This window comes from Oryza glaberrima, chromosome 9 (assembly GCF_000147395.1).
Source record: "Oryza glaberrima chromosome 9, OglaRS2, whole genome shotgun sequence".
NCBI classification, from domain to species: domain Eukaryota; kingdom Viridiplantae; phylum Streptophyta; class Magnoliopsida; order Poales; family Poaceae; genus Oryza; species Oryza glaberrima.
In genome coordinates this window covers 7,117,438-7,138,995 of record NC_068334.1, presented here as the reverse complement: position 1 = coordinate 7,138,995, position 21,558 = coordinate 7,117,438, and the positions used below count along the sequence as shown (strand labels likewise).

General features: G+C 38.0%; 3 protein-coding genes across 3 annotated transcripts; all 3 read left to right on the top strand.

The window, feature by feature from the left end:
* The first annotated feature begins 7,487 nt into the window (after nucleotides 1–7,487).
* On the top strand, nucleotides 7,488–8,387 carry LOC127784727 (uncharacterized). The gene is made up of 2 exons (XM_052312068.1): nucleotides 7,488–7,496; nucleotides 7,575–8,387. The coding sequence occupies exons 1-2, from the start codon at nucleotides 7,488–7,490 to the stop codon at nucleotides 8,385–8,387; spliced, it is 822 nt and encodes a 273-aa protein (XP_052168028.1).
* A 3,103-nt stretch (nucleotides 8,388–11,490) lies between these two features.
* LOC127784726 (uncharacterized) lies at nucleotides 11,491–16,672 on the top strand. The gene is made up of 4 exons (XM_052312067.1): nucleotides 11,491–11,726; nucleotides 11,805–11,907; nucleotides 11,979–12,242; nucleotides 16,493–16,672. The coding sequence occupies exons 1-4, from the start codon at nucleotides 11,491–11,493 to the stop codon at nucleotides 16,670–16,672; spliced, it is 783 nt and encodes a 260-aa protein (XP_052168027.1).
* A 1,642-nt stretch (nucleotides 16,673–18,314) lies between these two features.
* Nucleotides 18,315–20,837, top strand: LOC127785432 (uncharacterized). The gene is made up of 14 exons (XM_052312882.1): nucleotides 18,315–18,488; nucleotides 18,576–18,641; nucleotides 18,734–18,799; nucleotides 18,902–18,967; nucleotides 19,101–19,166; nucleotides 19,264–19,329; nucleotides 19,451–19,497; nucleotides 19,575–19,638; nucleotides 19,724–19,789; nucleotides 19,952–20,011; nucleotides 20,121–20,186; nucleotides 20,359–20,406; nucleotides 20,490–20,726; nucleotides 20,817–20,837. The coding sequence occupies exons 1-14, from the start codon at nucleotides 18,315–18,317 to the stop codon at nucleotides 20,835–20,837; spliced, it is 1,113 nt and encodes a 370-aa protein (XP_052168842.1).
* The last annotated feature ends 721 nt before the right edge of the window (nucleotides 20,838–21,558 follow it).

Genomic DNA, 21,558 nt, shown 5'->3' with positions numbered 1-21,558 from the left:
CATAATGAAAAAAGTATTTCTCCCCAATACGTAATTTGTCTAGTAGCTACTTTGTAGTTTCCATTAATTAGGACTTCGAAAAGGCAAGGTGTGGTGGTAATGATCAATATTGTTCGAAACCATGTAGAGGCCCAAATGGCACGGCGACCAGTGGCCAACATGTTCATGGAATGGTCCACTTAGGAAAATAAAAATGGTACCCTTTTTATTGGAGAATGTACATTTTATACTATTCACACATATACTTCTATATATATACACACACACAAATGGCCTGCTTTGCCGTGTCCAGCTAAAAAGTAATTCATGCATTCCAATCGGGAACAACTGTTCCTTTAGGCATACTGGATACCACTTTCAGCAGGCATCTTTTTCATCGCCTTCATTAATTTAGGAAATTAAATTGTTGTGTGAAATTTATTGTATAAGTATTGCATTGTCATTTACATAGTGTTAGCGAAGTACACTCTGACTGTCAAGCATGCACAGATGCACACACCAACCCACCACAACAAAAGGGGTCGCAAAAGACCTGGAAAGACACTTTATGTCCAATGTTTAATCGTTCGCTTTATTTAAAATTTTTTATAATTAGTGTTTGTTTTGCTATTAGATGATATAAAACATGAATAATACTTTATGTATGAATAATACTTTATGTATGACTAATTTATTTTATTTTTTTCATATATTTTATAAATAAGATAGACGGTCAAATGTTGGACATGGAAACCATAATTGCGCTTAAAATGGAATAGAGGTAGTAGTAAGGTGCATAAAAATAAGAATTTATTAAATCCCTGTTGTCCATTCACATAAAATATGATTTATTCCCCGGTGCACTGGAAAGGGTGTAGTACCCTCAGATTCCTTTTAGTTACATATAATAACTTGAGAAAAAAGAGAGTACCTGATCTCTGCAAGCAGGTACTATTTTACTGCTACCTTCGTCTCACAATATGTCTTAAAATACAAAATCCTAGATTATACTAAGTTTGGACAGATTTTGAAACGGATGGAGTACAAATATAATCCGCAGTAAAAGTTATACTACTAGTAGTTACTGTGGTTGTATAAGTAGATATGATTTTTTATTAGATTAGAAAAGATAAACAGTTTATGACAAGTACTACAGAGTATTGTAGAACACCTCTTAATTAAAAGCCCCCACGCTTTATTAAAATTGATGTAATATATGTAAATAAATGCCTTAATTAATAAGCAAACTTTTGTATAAGAAATTTTGTTAGTTTTTGTATAGTGGGGAACATTCTCACATTTGTAGATGGGTTATAACTTACTAAAAATATTTTGATATAACGGTAAAAAGTCCTTTTATCGAACCTCCACAACTATTGTGCATGCCTCGAAAATCAACACTTAACTGTGGAACGAGATATTATTTATACACCTCTTATCTATTAAAACCAGTTTAGAATAACCCCAATAAAACGTGGTATTAATTGTGGTTTTTATGATTTTGACAGACAACTAATTAATATGTTTTACTTAATTATATGCAAGTATCTATTACATGTCTTGCTTTGATTGCTACACCAGTGAAAAGTAGATGATGTAGAAGGGAAAATTTTCAAGCAATACCACTAGGAGGCATATATGCAATTTATTGCTCAAAACCAAAAATCACTAATGGTTTTATATAACTGGTAACTTATTTAAGTAGCTAGTATCAATGTTAATATTCACATATCACTGTTAGTTCACGATCATGAATTTTAATGATTAAGGTATATAATATAATCCATACAAACGGAGAGGAAGGCGCGGTGGACCAGGCTCTTGAATCTGGTAGCTAGTGATAGGAAAAGGAGGTGGCAACATTGTTGGAGTGACTAGATCACATCCATATCGCCTATCACCACCAATGGTGAAGCTCAATTCATGTCCACTGCTGCAGACAGGCAGTGGTCGCGCGCATGGTCGTCCTTGTCCATTAATTGTTACGTTCGCCACCTCCCCTAGCTCTATATCAGGTGGTTGCAATGCATATAAGCATGATCCTTGATGTTCATACTGCATGCCAAGATAAGAGGGGAGGAGACATATAAGCGGCTGACCACGCCCGCGGTCAGATTTGACCCCTACCCTATAAGTATATCTATATTATGTATACATATATATAAATACAACTTATGTTTGGATGTATATACCTATAATCAAAATATAACAAAAAAGAATATCCCTTCAAATTTAGTTTAAACTTGTTAGTAAGGAGGTTAATGTTTATACTCAAACATTTAGAAAAATCATACTCATTTAAATTGGATATATACTCAATTGAAATCTTAGAGCCTGAGCACCATGGTGCCCCATTTAATTGTGCTATATATGTACATACATATAGAAAATAGAGAATCCCGTGGATACGAAAGTGACCGAGCGAAGTGGAGCGTGGCTGATCGCTAATTAGCGATTTTAAGTAGAAGAGGTTCAATCGTTCAAGGCAAGGTGAATACGAGAGGGAAACGAAAAAATAAATAAATGGAGACACTAGATCTCTAATGGCTTCATACTAAGGACCATTAGAGATTAATTTGTATTTGGAACGGTTGGTTGATTATTTAGTAGCAACTTAATATGCATTTTAAACTTTCGGAAAAAACTTATGATCTCCAAGCTACTCTAAGTGCACGGGAATAATATGCTTGGATCGCCTGCTAACAATCAGCTTTAAAAAAGAAAAATAAAGTGTGTAGCCAATATACAGATATTATCATGGGGATTAAATGGGAGTTTATATATATTTCCTTGTCTCGGTGGAAAGATGGAATGCGCTAATCAAACCCAAATGGGGACAATATAGCTAGTTTTTCCAGATTACCAAATGACAGAAACGCATGTTTCAAATTAATTAATCAAGAGTACCGGTTAAAACCTTAGATGTATCGAATGCTGGAAATTCACCTACTTTAACGGTATTGCATGAACCGTTAATTAATTGCAAGGAATGGGAGGCTATGTAAAGCAAACGCAATTACTCTTCCCTTTTGCATAAATTTGAATTTCTTTTCATCTTCCGTACGGGAAGGCAATTGCTTTAGATAGTGGGTGCAAGTGCTTATTGTTTCTCCGGGCTTATCGGGAATATTGAAATGAAAAAGCAAGAGTTTGTTTGCAAAAAGCTGCAAGCCACTGGCACTATATAAAGAGCAAGAAACATTCATATGATACGGAGCTGCAGATCAAGCAAAATACTGAGGAGTACAAGGAAACGAGGTAGCTCGAGAAACTAGATAGCTAGCTAGCTGACGCATCATGGAGCAAGGTATACTACGTATAAATCGTGTATATATATACAGTTCTCATCATTAATTATTTTATCTCTTATTTATGAATGTAGTCTGCGACGTCGCATAATTTGCTGAGATTTTCTGGCTTCTAAACATCAGTTAATAGATAACAAATTTCTATGCGAAGTACTTTGTTTTGTTGTTGAATTTTCAGAACGATTTTTTCTCTTGATCTTGTTCTAACAGTACCTTTACTACCTGTATAATTATGAACTCGCTTCGTCCAAAAATATAGCTGCTTAGGTGTTTCATGGGATTAAAGATTGCTATGAAAGGTATAAAATGCTAATGTATGGTGGGGGTGATGGGGATTAACGATAGTATAGGTGGAGTACGGGTTTCGATAGCTGGTATGGGGTGATGTCGCCAACTAGATCTAGAGGTACCATGACAAGTAATGGGGTAAAGTCCCATTTAACATGTCCTACGTAATTATATTTGAGACAAAATTTAAACCTAAATATATATTTTTGATACGGGAGAGTACATGAAAATTTTCCTTTGTTTGTAGTCTTGGTGTCTTGGACGTTACATGTAGTATGGTTATAGTCTAATTTTCAACCCGAAGCTCGTATGCCATTTATCGGCAATTTTATTTGCTAACACTATGAGGGTTGGTTAATTTGTTTTTCCCTTGTTGGCATACACATCACTGTATTGTAACACCCTAACCTAGCTAGCTATTTGTAGCCGATTATAGTAGTGTAGTTGAGACCTTGTGCCCAAAATATATTACCGTGAGTGGTTCACTTCAACATTAGTAAGTTCAAGTTAGGTGAGAGCCAACATAAAAGTTGTAATTGGTGTTCCAGCTAATTTTGTCAAGTTAACCTTTTTACATGAAGTGAGAACGTGATTATTAGTTGTTCCTGGTATTTAATTTGTGCATGTATGTGGCATCACAATTGTAGTAATACAGTTATACATTTTATAAAAAAATATTATACATACGTACCATTCCAAAATGAATTTATATTTATGTATAGCATTAGGTTTTAGGATAAAATGGATGCCGCTGAGGATGATTATCTACTGGTATATATTGTCGCTATGATCTCAACCGTTGATTTGTGATTTATATGATTTCTACCTGTAAAGAAATATTATTTTACTAATGATAGTTAAGGTGGTATAATAAATAATATAATCCGTTAGATTGGAAAGATGAAAGTACTAGATATACTCCCTCCGTCCCTATAATATAAGAGATTTTAGGTGGATGTGGCACATCTAAGATATATCATATCCATCTAAAATACTTTATATTATGGGACGAATGAAGTAATATACAACACCTCCTCGATGAGGATATACTGTGAATGGTACACCTGCATACAAATGCTACAAGCAACAAAAATCATGCATGGCTCGTGGCAATAAAATGAATGACTTGCGGAGGATGAATTTTGAACTTGTGTCGTCAACGAAGCGTATCATTCTTTCGAAAGGCGCTGATAGCAGGGCTCTCAATTTTAGTGAAAATAATTTCTCCAGCACAAAAATTTTGGAATTTCGGCACTTTTTGATCGAAATTATTTGAAATTGGGAAAAGTCCAAATACCCCACTAAACTTTGGATGAAAATCCATCTAGCACCCTAAACTTTAAAACCAAACACCTATCCCCTGAACTTTGTAAAATCGTTCATATTACCCCCTAAGGTTGTTTTGGATGGTGGTTTTGTATATTATGGAAGCTTAAATGAATAACTTTAAATAACTAATTGTGAAACCATGGGTGGTTTTAGTTCTTTGTGATGAGAAATTGACAAGTACCGGAAGTGCAAGAAATCAGGGGCGGATCCAACGTGGGTGCAGGGGGGACTCAAGTCCCCCTACACCCACAAAACCCATGGATACCCCCTTAAGCCCCCCTTCAATTTTTTCATCATAGTTGATAAGATAGGAGGTGCTAAAGGTCTTATAATAGCATTTTAGCACAGTTTAATACTGAGATTATGTGTTTATATCAATGTACTCGGTATGTTGAGTCCCCCCAACTTTTTGTTTCTGGATCCGCCCCTGCAAGAAATGTGTGCGTGGACTAACATTGGTCAGGTTGCGACATCTGTGCCAACACAACGGTTGTTTGGTTCATGTGTGTGCAGGTGATCAGAGTCGATTTTGGTCAATGGCGGATCGGGATTAGACTCAGGGAGGAGTTGAGGTACAGAGCGATCAAGGATGCCTGGTGAGAAGATGGGACTCAAGATTGCACACGGTAGACGGATACCGTATGAGGAGATCTTTGCAACGGGCTTCACAAGGTCAAGTGTGCAAGCGCCGGGTGTCGCGAAGAAAATTGGAAGAGACAAAGACGTGCCGCATGCATGTGTGTCATGATCACATACATGGATCGGTGGTGCAGCCAAGGCATGCATGCACTAGGGACAGTGCATGGCCATGCACACGGCAAGCTGGAGCTGTGTGTGTGCACGTGGCCAAGTGCCATTTCACGGCTTGGAGGGCCAGGCCGAGGAGGCCCAAGACATGACGGCCCAACACGGCGTGCGCGGGCGTGGAACTCACGTGTTTTCGGCGACACGGAAGGAAGCGACTCGCGCGGGAATTTGGATGGAGCGCGCGGGAAGCACTGAAGGACGGCGACGTGGCGGCTTCGGACTGGGCACGCGGACGAGCGCGCGGGCTCGCGTGCGCGGGATTTCGACGGACGACGTGGCAACCTCGGATTTGTCAAGAGGAGAAGGCACGGATTGATACCTTCGGATCAGTGTGGAGACTTCGGATCGATGACGTGGATTTCATCCGGAGGATTTCCTTTGAGGAGAAGTAAGAACAAATGGCTGGGATTTCATCTAGCCTAGGGCGTCACCCTAAGGGCATTTGAGACAACGTCTTGGGGGTCTTAGGCTATAAATAGAGAGATGGATGTAAGGGTGGAGGTTGCTCCTTTTATAATCCTTCTGAGATGCTCGCTGAGAGAGTTTCGGTGTGAGTTTGGAGTGTGTTTGCCCGAGAGGTTTCTTATTAGGATTAGTTTGGAGTGTGTTTGTCCAAGAGATTTTAAGTTTGTGTTAATGTTCCTCTGAAGGTGTATGTTTGCTCCTAGTTGAGCGGTTATTTTGCATCACCTATGAATGAAATGATTTGAAGGATTTCGTTTTTGTCTTGTTCATTTAAATTTCGCAATTTAAATTCCGCTTGCAATTTGAACTTTGCGATGATAAATTTTGCTATCTCCGCCTCACCTCTCTTCTAGTTTCGGGAATTCCTTTTCAGTTCCTCTTCTAGTTTCGGGAATTCCTTCTCTCTTCTTTTCTAGATCCGGCTTCTCTAATAGCCGCGGTTCTAGTAAGGATTTTGTGAAATCCGGCTTGATGAGTATTTTCGGGGGCAAGATTTGAATTGCTATATTCACCACCCCTCTATAGCCGTTATTGGTCTTTCACTAATATAACATATTTGCATATCATCAGTTGTAAGTTATCAATTTATATTTATACAATATACCATACTAATATTATGTTGGTACTTTTTTACAAGTGGTAAAAAGAAAGATTTAAGTAAAGATTTTAATATATGTGTCTAACGTGTATGTCAAGTGAGCAAACTCATCGAATTTATATACAAATCAGATAAAAACTACTATACAAAACCACCTTATGGGGTAATATGAACGGTTTTACGAAGTTTAGGGGTTGTCCGGTTTTAAAGTTCAGAGTGCTACATAGACTACTATCTAAAGTTTAGAGGGGGGGGGGGGGTACTGGGACTTTTTCCATTTGAAATTTTAACAAGTATTGAGTGAATTTGAGCAAGTTCACCAAAATAAAAGGAGAAAATTTTAAAAAAATTGGGCGACATAATGACTTGCCGGGGGTTCGAAATTACCAACATTGTAATCACTGGCTGATAGGCATAGGCATGTTTCTTGAAAAAACATAAAATATCTAAGAACACATATAAGGCTGCGTTCGTAGCTTATTAACATGGTAGTTCAGTAACACATGATTAATTGAGTATTAGCTTAAAATATATTTAAGAAATGGATTAGTATGATTTTTTAGAACAACTTTTCTATAAAAAAATTGAGTTTTGGGAACGTGAGCATTAAAAATGAGGGAGTAGAAGTTGGGAAAGTTGAGCAGATGACCTAAAATTGTAGCAACGGCCACTTCTATTTTGCAGAAAACCCCAATCCCCATACAACTATCGACATGGAGGCTGTGGCCAAGGATTTGGAGGAGATGATGCACGGGCCTGGCGTGGGTTCGGTGGGCAACGGAGCTGCCGTCCCAACATAGTACCATATTTCGATTGTGAAGAGCAACATCCGCGATGTCGACCCTTGGCAGTACAAGCCATACGCGGTCATCGTCGGCCCCTACCACCACGATGCGAACCAGCGGATGGAAAAAGTGAAGCTAGCGAAGCTCCTCGACGCCCTCCCCAGCGACGAGCAGAAGCGGCTGTCGGTGCTTGAGGACTACCTGATTGCCATCTCCGGCCTCCTACGCAAAGTGAGGCCGTACTACGGAGACGGCGCCAGGACTTGGGACGACAAGACGCTCTCGAGAATTCTCCTTGTCGACGGGTTCTACATCCTCCACGTATTCGGCGTGGGCAGCTTCGGAGGAGGAGACGGGTTGGGCGCGGAGGACAGCATCGAGCACATCCGCGACGTGTTCTACCTCCTCGAGAACCAGATACCCTTCTTCGTCCTCGTGAAGATCTACGACCTGATCTTCCCTCAAACCGACGGTGTCAGCTCCAGCGCCGCCACCGTCACTGTCGTCCTCCAAGGGTTGAAGAACTCCGTCCGACCGCTGCTCAAAAGACTGGGCTACTTGCTGCTGGAAGAAACCGATGGGGTGCCGCCGCTCGGCGACTCCCCATGGCACCTCCTCCACATGCTCTACACGCACTTCAAACCCACCGCCATGTCTGACGTGACGCCGGCCACCGTAAGCGTGGAGAAAATCTCGCGAACGCCGCCTAGCCTCTGTTGGCAATGGCAATGGCACCTCCTCCTCAGCCGTCTTGGGATTTGCGTCACGCCCGCCGCCACACCAGCTGATCCGGTAGCCGGCGGCGACGATACGCCGCACCCTGTCTAACGGTGGCGCGGGGCGACACAGTACACTACAACAAGAACCCCCTCTAGCAATACATGCTTGGCAACGCATGCGGCGTTGCCAAAATGCAACCCTAGCAACGCTTAGTAGTGGGTGAGCCCAATTTGCAATAGATAATATGTGTTGCAGAACATGCGTTGCAGAGATTGAGTATCTTGTAACGGCCGAATCCACTTTACAACAGATATCATGCGTTGCAATGGTCTTGATGCCCTGTAAAAACTTTTGGAATAAGCGAACTTATTGTATTTTTTAAAATAATCGAGTGAGATATTTATTTTTACATTTCGGACCTCTAGCGAACTGTTTTTTAAAAGAAATTATCAAGTGAGTTGCTTTTTTTTCCTGTTAAAACTTTTGGACTAAGTATGCTTTTTAAAACATAATAATAATTGAGCGAGCTATTTTTTTACATTGTGTACTGGGCGTGCTGTTTTTGTTTTCTAAAAAATTTATCAAGCGAGTTTATTTTTTTTAAAAAATGCCACAAATTGAGCGAGCTGTTTTTTTTTACATTGTGTACTAGGCGTGCTGTTTTTGTTTTCTAAAAAATTTATCAAGCGAGTTTATTTTTTTTAAAAAATGCCACGGGAAAAAACTTTTGGAATAAGCGAACTTATTGTATTTTTTAAAATAATCGAGTGAGATATTTATTTTTACATTTTGGACCTCTAGCGAACTGTTTTTTAAAAGAAATTATCAAGTGAGTTGCTTTTTTTTCCTGTTAAAACTTTTGGACTAAGCATGCTTTTTAAAAAATAATAATAATTGAGCGAGCTATTTTTTTACATTGTGTACTGGGCGTGCTGTTTTTGTTTTCTAAAAAATTTATCAAGCGAGTTTATTTTTTTTAAAAAATGCCACAAATTGAGCGAGCTGTTTTTTTACATTGTGTACTGGGCGTGCTGTTTTTGTTTTCTAAAAAATTTATCAAGCGAGTTTATTTTTTTAAAAAAATGCCACAAGCGAAGTGGCTGCTGATAGGGGTAAAAAAATAGGCTGCTGATACCTGATAGGAATAAATTAGGGGGCAAAGATGCAAACAGAGGATTCAAACCTGGGTCTCTAGGATATAATATGCGCAACCCAACCAACTGAGCTAATCACATTTCTTATCAAATGATTTCTTTAGTTGTTTATATCATAACAACTAAAATACGATCTGTGAAATTAGCACTTTAGCAGGCAACCCTAGTCTCCCACCTTCTCTCCTCTCCTCTCGTGTCTCTCACCTCACCCAACACGCACGAGAGCGCCGCCCCATCCTGTTCCCACACCGCATCTCATTTTCTTCTCACGCTCTCGCACATCACTGCCATGGCGCACACCGATGGCGGCGGCGGCAGCGCGCATCGGCGGCCAGCGGCGCGTTCTCAGCAGCGGCGGCGGCGAGCCCGCGAGGGGATCGGCCGCGGCAGGCCGGCGACGGGCCGAGGCCGACGACAGCGGGTCAACGGCAAGCACGGTCCTTTTCTTAGCCACTTCTCATAGGTTGATTCCCCATTTGGCCCCAAATCCAGGTCAGTGTCAGATCCAGGCCAATGTCAACTTTTTTTTTAATTATTCAGGTTTGTTGCATCATGAGTCTATCTGATTGAGTTTAATAACACCTGTAGATTTTTCTTGTTCATCCGAACGGATATTTGAACATAGGTTTTAAACGCATGTGCTTCTGGAGTCATCATCTGTAGATTAACTAGAGGTAATTTATAGTAAGGAATTTAACTTGGAGATGACAGCTTTGACATTAGATTGCTGGATGTTTTTTCTGTAAATTGATTTAGCTCTTCTCTATTTTTGCAGAGTAAAAGCTTTTGTTTCAGTGTATAAAGGAGGTCTATTAGGTTGTGACAAAATTAGCTGACACTGATTTTATACTGGTACTTTTCTAATTGCCCTATTTTTGCTACATCATGATCATAAGAGACAATTCCTTGTCATTGTTATTATCTACAAGAACCTGAAATATCAATTTTTTTTATATAGGTCAAAATGGATTTAGAAACCATCAAGATTCTTCTTTTGTGCTACCCTAGAGGTTCTGTTGAGAACTTAGCTGGAGTAGATGGATTTCTTGAATTTGCATATAAAGATAAGTTAGAGGATACAAAGATTTATTGTCCATGTGAAACATGCGTACATACTATGCTACTTTCAAAAAATGATGTCTATGATCATTTGGTGTGCAATGGAATGCTTCAGAGTTATGACCAATGGGATTTTCATGGTGAGTCTTCAGAGGAGCAGATTAGGAACCAACAACCACAGCCTCACAATGAAGACATGCGTGCTAACATGCACGAATTAATTAATGATGCACTTAGGACTGTGTATGACGACATGCCTATGAGTGATTCTGCAGATTCGCCATGTACACACACTGATGGACCAAATTTAGAAGCTCAAGCATTTTATAAGTTGGTGAAAGATTCAGAGAAGCCTTTATGGGATGGATGTGAACTATCACACTTATCTCTGCTAGTGCTTTTGTTCAATATGAAATCCATGAACAAATGGAGTGATAAATCATTTGGAGATCTACTTGATATTCTTCACATGGCAATTCCAAATGGAAAAGAATTGCCAAAAAACTTTTATGAGGCTAAGAAGGTGGTTTCAAAATTTGGTCTAGATTATCAACAAATTCATGCATGTCCCAATAACTGTCAGCTGTTTTGGAAAGAGAAGGTTAATGATGATTTTTGTTCAACTTGTAAGGCTTCTAGATGGAAAGATAAAAAACCAGAAACCAAGTTAACGAAGAAAGAAAGAAAGAAAGCAACGCCAAGCAAAGTCTTACGATATTTTCCAATAAAGGAGAGGCTGAAAAGATTGTTCATGTGTAGAGAAACAGCATCGCTCCCACGTTGGCATGATGAAGAGCGCTTAGTAGAGGATGGTGTGCTTCGACATCCAGCTGATTCTCCGGCATGGAAGAACTTTGATAAAAGGTTCAAGCAATTTGCATCTGATTCTCGTAATATACGATTTGGGTTAGCTACAGATGGGTAAATTGAAGTCGTATGTTCGCAACAAAGCGCGTCCAGAAGGTTCAATTGCAGAATCATATTTGGCAGATGAGTGCATGGCATTTTGTTCGCGATACTTGGAAGGTTTCCCTACCAAGCATAACATACCATCAAGGAATAATGACAAACCAGATCAATTTGAGACTCCCATGAGTAGGCAAGAATCCACTTTGTTTCCTCCAGTAGGAAAACCATTGGGAAAACCATCGGCGTACTCCTTAACTGATAGAGAGAAATTGCAAGCACATAGATACGTGCTATACAACTGTGATGCTGTAGTGCCATATCTGAAGTACGTATTGTCCTAACATAGCCTTTTTTTATGTGTTGTAAGTGTTTTGCTTCAAATTTATGTTTATTTGTTTTGCAGAGAACATGCTGCTGATTTGCAAAGGAAGAAACGCAAAAGGCTAACTCCAAAAAACATTGAGAACATGCAAAATGAACAATTCCCTGATTGGCTCAGAGATCATGTAAGTCTCAAAATTTAGGTTTCTCTTTTTCAAATATGAGTACAACTAATACATCTTTTGGTTTGGTGTAGATCTTGCAGTTGGAGAATCAAAGAGGTATCGATAGTATTGATGAGGATATTAGATGGCTGGCACGTGGACCAATTGAGGTAGCAAAACGACATAGAGCATTCAATACCCGTGGGTATAGGTTCAGATCAAAGCGTTATGATAGGGTGACTCAAAACAGTGGAGTTGTTGTGACTGCAAAAACATCGAGCTACACGTCCGCCAGTGATACTAACCCTGTCCTTGGTGATATCATGTATTACGGAAGGATACTTGATATAATTGAGGTAGACTACTATGGAAATTTCTCAGTTGTGTTGTTTAAATGTGAATGGGTCGATGTAACTAAAGAAAAAGGAGTGAAAATAGATAAGTTTGGCTGCACACTTGTGAATTTCTCAAATAAAATTCATACCGGTGAAAAGATTGAGCATGAGCCATTTGTATTTGCAAATCAAGTCGACCAAGTGTTTTACATTAAAGACCATTTAAATCCAGGGTGGTCTATTGTAAGAAAGATGAAACCCAGAGATGTGTTTGAACTGGGCGAAGAATGGAATGATGTGGAATGCGAACCATACCATGTCAGTAATCTTGAGGAGCTATTTGACAGTGCACATGATGGTCAGACATGGATTCGAAGAGATATAGAAGGAACAACTGTCGATAACATGGTAACTAATTAAAGGTGAGGGTATGAAGGTTTTTCACTGTCTATCTGTCTATTATCGATGATTTCCTTATATTGTTTATATCTTCACTCGGGGAGCACTTTATTTTTATGGCAGTAATTTTGGATGGAGATTTACTGCGATGAAGGCTTCTTCACCACAATAGCTTTTCTGGATGAAAATGTCATTCGTATATTTCCTTGGATTGTCTAAGTGATTGAGCCAGATCGATTCAACTTTTTATTTGCATACATAAGTCCTGTAATAATGTTTTACATTAGTTATATACAGAATTGGTGGTTAGATATTATTTTTAAATATCCAGGATATCATATTGTTTATATGATGAGAAAAAGGAATGGGCGTTTATAATCTTTGCATCTATATTGTGTTCTGTTATTCCATTTCCACCTATATAAATACCTGGAGAAAACTATTTATGTTGTCAATGGCACCTAACGTGAATAAGTAAGTCCAACGGACAACTCCAACATGAAGTCGACATAGGCTGGTGGTACATGGCTTCTTCAGCCGTATCGAAGACTGTAGTTCAAATCCTAACAAATGCATTTTTTTCCATTTCTTCTCCAGTGGCGATTCCTAAAATTTTTTTCCCTCTCCTTAGCTGGCTAGATAACGAGGAAAACAAATATGCCAGCCTAGATTTTTTTTATTTTTTTTCTAGGGGCGATTCCTAATTTTTTTTCCCTATCCTTCTTAGCTGGCCAGATAACGAGAACGAGAATTTTTTGAACTTTTTATTTTTAATTTTAAAATTAAACCGATCGAAAACTTATTTTTTCAATATAAATATTTTTGGCCACACCAACTATTATTTTAGGACAAAATATGTTACGTCTGGATTTGATCATGCGATCAATATGGACCGAGACGACAACGAAAAAACATGTGGTTTTTCGGTCGTGCTAACATAAATTAAATAACAATTATTTAAAGAAAAAATATTTTACATCCTGATTTTATATGGCTTGTCCAGACCGGGTCGACAACGAAAAAACAAGTGGTTTATCAGTCTTGCAAACATAATTTAAATAACTATTATTTTATGACCAAAAATATTTTACGTCTCAATTTCATGCGGTCTGTCCAGACTGGGTGGACAACGAAATAGCATGTGCCTTTTCGGTCGTGCTAACAGAATTTAAATTTCCATCTTATATAAATACCTGGAGAAGTCTATTTACATTCTCAATTGCAGCTAACGTGAAAAAATAAATAAAGAGGGACATAGCCTAGTGGTACTTAGCTTCTTCTACTGTATTGATAACTCCAGTTCGAGAACTAGCAAATGCATAATTTTTTCATTTCTTCTCTTGTGGCAATTCCTAAAAACTTTTTCCTCTCCTTCAACGGGAAAAAAATTCTGTTGCCCCAGAAATTTTTTAATTTTTTGAACTTTTTTATTTTTAAATTTTAACATAAACCATTCAAAAACTTATTTTCAGAATATCCAGATTTCATCCAGTCTGTCCGGACCGGGTCAATAACGAAAAAACACGTGTTTTTGTCGTGCTATGATAAATTAACTAACTACTATTTTAAGACAAAAAAATATTTTATGTACAGATTTCATACGGTCTGTTCGGATCATGTCGACAATGAAAAAACACGTGACTTTTTGTTGTCCTAAAAATTTAAATCACTGTTATTTAATTATATATATTTTTCATGTGGTCTGTCCGGAACGGGTCGACAAGGAAATAACACGTGATTTTTTGGTCGTGCTAACATTTTTTAAATAACTATATTTTAAGACCAAAAATATATTGCATCTCTTTTCCATGCGGTCTGTCCGGATCGGGTCGACAATGAAATAACACATGATTTTTTTTGTCGTGCTAACATTTTTAATTAACTATATTTTAAGACCTAAAATATATTATGCCACTTTTTCATGCAGTCTATCCGGACCAGGTCGACAACGGAAAAACACATGTCTTTTCGGTCATTCTAATATAAGTTAAATAACTACTATTTTAAGACAAAAATATATTACGTCCGAATTTCATCCCGTCTGTTCGGACCGGGTCAACAACGAAAAAACACGTGTTTTTTTGGTCGTTCTATGATAAATTAACTAACTACTATTTTAACACAAATTTTACGTCCAGATTTCATACGGTCTGTCCGGACCGGGTCGATAACGAAAAAACACGTGGTTTTTTGGTTCTGCTAAAAAATATTAAATCACTGTTATTTAATTATATATATTTTTTCATGCGGTCTGTCCGGACCGGGTCGACAACGAAAAACACATGTTTTTTATCGTGCTAACATTTTTTAAATAACTATATTTTAGGACCAAAAATATATTACATGTCTTTTTCATGCGGTCTGTCCGGACCGGATTGGCAATGGAAAAACACGTGTCTTTTCGGTCGTGCTTAGATAAATTAAATAACTACTATTTTAAGACCAAAATATGTTACGTCCGAATTTCATCCAGTCTGTCCGGACCGGGCCGACAACAAAAAAACACTTGTTCTTTGGTCGTGCTAAAAAAATTAAATCACTGTTATTTAATTATATATAATTTTTCATGCGGTCTGTCCGGACAAGATCGACAATAAAATAACACGTGATTTTTTGATCGTGCTAATATAATTTAAATAACTAGTTTGACGGACAAATCAACCCCAAATCGATCTGAATTTAGCAATTTATGCCTCTCCGAAAATTATTTTCTTCTCCCTCCACTCTTTCCCTCCTTTTTTTTTGCTCCCGCAATTTTTTTCTCAGTTTTCTTTTTTTTGCCGCCAACCTTTTTTTTGCCCCCACCTTCCCCATCGAGAAAAGCAAGCCAACTGCCCCTAAAAATCTCTTTCCTCTATCCTGACTCCCTGAGTAAATCTCTTTCCTCTATTGTGGGATTCCTCTCTCCTACGAACTCTCCCGTCGTTCTACGGTTCTCCTCCTCGTCTTCATCGGTGTTGATCTGTAGGTAAGATGCCGGTCGCTTTACTGACCCACAGCCCCAAGCAGGCGCTCCTAGATCTTCCACCGCTCCGCTCCGCCGGCTGCTGTACCAGCTGCTGCCGCACCTTCCTGCCGATTAACAGCCACGAGTAGGCGACCCCCATGCCCCATGGATGACGTAGGGCATGCGGCGGGCCGGAGACGCCCCCAGCCGATGTGCCGGGTGACCGGGGCACTGCAATTGATGCGGGTTATACCTCCCGACACCGGCTATCCACTTCGCTCCGCTCCACGCCGCGCGGCTGGCGGCAATGTTTCCAAGCCCCGGAATCTCTGCCTCCCTCTGTACATCTTACTACCTCTCTGAGTCGCCAAATTGCAATGGAGGCTAATTCCCTTCCAGTACTACAATACTTACCAATTTGATGTGTTGTATTTTCAGGTTTGGAGTCAGATGCACTGACCGTCCATAGCTGAAGGAGCCTGGTCTACGTACGGCTAGGCTTCACACAACTGTAAGCAATATAATATGTGATCTAGTTTTACCTTGTAGCCAATTAAATTTTGTTATTTCTACCCATTACTTGTTTCAAATTGTTGGCCTATAAAATGGACAAATGAATTAGTGAGTATGACAAACAGATCCATATTATAGCATTACTTTTGGGACAGCAGTACTCTGTTGTTCTTCAAAAACAAATCCAAAATGGTTCAGGGTATAATCAATTCTGAAATTATTCTTTCTGAAACTATGTACAGCACAGTCCTACTTCTGAAATGAGAATGATATACTTTCGACGCCATAAATGATAGATAGGTTTTTTTCGGGTGCAAGAGATATGGCAAGGAGTAGAAGAAGGCGTATTGTTCATAGCAATGAGGAATATTTGTCAGAGGAACAGACTGAAGAAGAAAATACCCTTCCACAGCTTGCCGCACCATCTGAACAAGAAACTGTATGTGATGATTCTGGAGAAGGCAATGAAGACACAGATGACGATTTTGATATCAATGATGGAGGCAATGAAGACACTAATGACGATGTTGATATTGATGATGAAGGCAATGAAGATATTGATGTTGATATTAATGTTCGAGGTAACTGCTAAGTTTAACAGTCCTAATGGTAAGAAATAATGACATTATTACTCGTATCCCTGATTACTAAGGATCACTTTTGTCTTTGCAATTTAACACCAAACAGTTGAAATTGGAGCACCTGAAACACGTGGCAAGACAAAACTGAAAGATGTTTGGAACCTTCCGAAAGGGCTTAGAATTGTGGTTCAATGCAATGATCTCAATCAGGCGGTAGGGGAAGAAGCTGGTATTTTGGGTAAATTTCTTGGAATGATAGCTAGGAATGGTAGTCTGTGTAGCTTAGGCTACACAGACTGGAGATATGTAATAGGAAAGAGAGAGAAAAATACAAATGAACTAAAAGTTAAAAAGGACATACTTAAGCAAGTAAAGGTAATTCCTTTTCAGATCAACATTTTTGCTAACTTCTTGTATTATGTTATGCATATCCCCATATGGCCATATGAGTTTCTGTGTTGCTATATGTAGATGAGATTCCTTTATGCTCCTCGGATGGAAGAGTTCATATTAAAAAAAATTGGAGAAAGATGGCGGCAATATAAAGCAAAACTAAAAGATTTGTATTTTGATGTGAATGAGACTAAGGAAGTTAATTGCTACAATGTCCCAGAAGGTGTGCTTTCTGACCAGTGGATTGCTCTTGTCAATCATTGGATGAACGAGAAATCGAAGGTACATGTACCATATTCATTTCTGTAATGGTCTTACAAATTAGAACTCTGTACTAAACAAAACAATGCAATATTCTTTTTTGATTGCTAACTCTACGAGACCATAACAGAGAATAAGTGAGCAGAATAAGAAAAACTGCCAAAAGAAGAAGGCAATTCACACAGCAGGGACAAAGAGTTTTGCTCGCACAAGAGAAGAGATGGCAAAACATGTCTTGAATAGTATTCATCTATTTCCATTTCAAGCATGTATAGCTACTGTTAGGACTTTACTGATTTGGTCATGTGTTCCATAGAGACAAAACGATCCTGCAAAGAAGAACCCACATAGAGCTGTTGTTTATGTCCACACACAAGCGCAAAAGTGACAAGAATATAAATGGGCATGTGGTATACTATTAACACTCAGCCATTGATATTTTTCAGTTATTCTCATATGTTGTTTTATTCGTATTAATTTTTCATATGTTTAGGATAATTTGAAGAGACTTATAGCTGAACAACCAGCTTTAGCGGATGCTAGTAAAGGAAAGACTACTTGGAAAGGAGATGCATTGAACCAAATACTAGGAGATGACAAGCCTGGGCGTGTGCATGGTCTTGGACTAGTTCCAAAGCCTAAACAAGTGCTTGATGTGCCAACTTCCCAACGTTTGCAGAATATAAATCTTACTACAGTGGTGGATAACTCCAGTGAAGATGTAATGGCTATTAGACTGCAGATGGAAAAGTTAGAACGCCATGTTGAGAATAATGATGCTGAACTTTTACAATTAAAAGAGAAGGCAACCAAGTTGGAAAAGGCACAAAAGAATCGGGTGAATTTAAGAGAGTTGAGTCTTAAAAAAATTATATGAGCTTGTGTGTGACCCAATGAATGCATCTAACTTACCTAATTGAAGTTACAGGGAGGTTTAGATGGAGCGTCTACAAACAAAAAAGCTATTTGTGATGACGTACCTAATTCAAAAAGGAGGGTATGTATCTTTATGGAAGAAATATCATAACATTTTCTGCATTATCTCATAAACTGTGGTATAGATCTCTGTTCATTTTCTGTTATGGACAGAGAGTGTATGGTGACAACCCCTCGCAAGAAATTTGTATGTTTGAGGAGGGAAACATTATGGATCAGCAGGACAACAGTTTGATGGTAATGTGATATAGCACCATCTTATAACTGGGAATAGCTGTGTTTTTTTACTTGGGAATAGCATTTATTTTCTCTCTTTTACAATAGAATACACAAAGCCATGTGCACGATGAGAATTTGCAACCACCAACCAAGCATTCTACTGTTTACAAGGTCCTTGCCTTTGCATTTAAAATATTATTATATATATATTCACTATTATTTACATAGCATTCATTATAATCATATGCCTTCTTTTACTCTAGAATACACAGTCTTTGGGTCAGAATCATAGTGGGAAGCAAAGGAAGATTACTTCCTGTGCAAACAAGGTTAATTTTCACTTTTTTATTAATTGGAGTGCATGATGTCAGAGTAAACAAATAATTGGAACATTATAGTTTGTGCCAATTTTATGACCTATTCCATTGCAGCGCAAAGGAAATTTGGACCAGAATGAGCTTATGCAACCAGGGAAGAGTATTTCTAGTGCATACAAGGTAAGTTGATTAAGTTCTCTCTTTATCCTTTCAAACTCAATGCCATAGTCAATAAATGTTTGAAAGTAGCTTAATTTCGATATATAAATGTATATATAGATTTGTAAAATTTATTTGTTACCTTCCACTGTAGAACAATAAACCTGACAACCAGGACAACTATATGGTGAATGCACACAAAGTTACAAGTACACACAAGGTTATTTTTTCATCACTTTAAGTCACCATGTCTACAGATATAAGCTCTTTGAAACTATAACACACATGATTTACTAGTTATAATGATTGTATTGCAGAACAAAGAGCACCTTACCTGCAAGCTTGTTAGACCAAGCCTAAACAAGTATAGTACTGCTTCTAAGGTTAATTAGTCTAATTGTTTCAAGTTCAAAATGCTATTTCTATTTATTGAACACTACACAACAACTAAAATAGCACACATAGCATGTTGGTTTTTACTGTAAACTCTCTCTATTTTTTCAGAAACGGCAATGCAACACAATGGACTTTTTAACTGACAATTCAACATGGTAAACCTTGCTAACATTTTAGTCTAAATAGTTTAATAAAATCTGGTCTTAATGTCCTTTTATTTTCCACTGTGATAGAAAGTGTATGGTGACGGTCCCTTGCAAGAAATTTGTCATGTTGAGCAGGAAAACATTGTGATGGTAATATACATAAATTTCATTGTTTTATACATGGGAATAGTTGCACTATTTTGTAACTGGGAATATATGCTCTCTTTGACAACAGAATTCACAAAGCCATGTTCAAGATGAGGATAAGACACCACCAACCAAGCATGCTACTGCACACAAGGTCCTTGTCTTTCAATTTATATTTTTATTCTGAACTCACCATGGTTGCATCCTATTATATGGTTATCATGGATACATAGCATTATATTATTTGGTACTGTTTGTAACTAACTATGAATGTTTACTATAGTTCATGACAATGTGATGTATTCTTTTATTCTAGAACAAACGAACCTTTGGCCTAAATGACCATGGGAAACAGATGGAGATTATTTGTGCCAAGGTTAGTTTTCACTTCTTATTGAGTTCAAAAGTTATTTGATAGAAAAGTTTGAAAGTAAAATTTCTTAATATATATAATTTTAGCACTGATTTGTTGCCCTCCCCTATAGAACAAGAAACCTGACAATCAGGACTGCCATATGGTACATGCACATAAAGTTGGTTGTGCATACAAGGTTGTTTTTTTTATTCACCATGTTTACAAATATCAGTCCATTCAAACTATAACATGCATGATTCACTAGTATTATGATTGAATTGGAGAACAATAATTGGCTCTGTTTGGTCTTTCTTTCTTTCTATCTTGTGGTTAAATTGCAAACCATGATCCAATTTTTTTTTTTATAGAAACAACGGTGCAGCAAAATGGACTTTATCACTGACAATTCAATGGAGGTATTTTACTGCGAAATTATTTATGATACTTGAATTTCTTAAAGTACATTGATAATATTGATGGATGTATTTATGCACTTCAGGTTGGAACTAAAGTATTCTTAAAAAGTTGGAAAAATCGGAATACAAACGTGGCTCTTGCCACTATTGTAAGCTGTGATCCAACACGCAGAGTTGGAGGTTTTAAGCTAGGAAATAAATTTTTAATGCTTCATGTTGATCTTGCATTGGCAAAATCTGAAGATTTGATTAGGCCATACAAAGGCTACAAAATTGTTGGTCATGTTGTAGGACTTGAAATTGCGTGGCCTGCAATTTTTGTATGTTCCTCTCTCTTACTTCTTACTTCGGAGATGTGCTTTTCGTCTAAATAATGGTATATTAATGCTTATATATTTTTTCTATTATAGGTTGACAAGATAAATGGGTGAAGATGTGGGGGAAATTTCGTGACTGCCAGTACGCAACTAGGTCACCTGTACATGTCACGGAATGATGATGGTTGCAAGGTGGAGAATGGGGGCAACAAGATGTGTTTTTTTTTATATACTTTAGATTCTATTTTCTGCATTAATGTTCTGAACAAAGGTTTAATATCATGAATTATGCTGATGATTGTCTATGTAATGCAAAATACTATATTTAATATATAATCGATTATCATGATTGATTGGACTATTGTCACTTGTGCATGCTTTGAGTTCATGGGTCTCTTGCCCGACAAAATAATTGGTCAAAGGCCACCTACAGTGGATAGCTCAAATTACAATATTTGTACATGTTGCAGCAACTTGATTATATCCATTGCTAAGATTATATAAAACTGTTCATCTCTCGAGGGAACAACATATATAAGTATGGCTGAAACCTATTAAAATTGTTGCTAAGTAGCAACGCTTATTTCCACTTGTTATCAACGGTTGTCTATGTGTTATAATTGATCCTAGCAACGGCACCATAGGCAACGCATATTAAATGCATTGGTGCAGACCCTGAGATTATGGATACCCCATATCTATATGGCAGTTATATTCCAGCTGGGTACAGGGTACCGAATATAGATAGAATATCTTTATGAGGACTCGGGTTAGATTCTAAACTTGTATGTCAAGGAAATCCCCGAGATCCTAGTCGGTTACGATTGTATTTTAT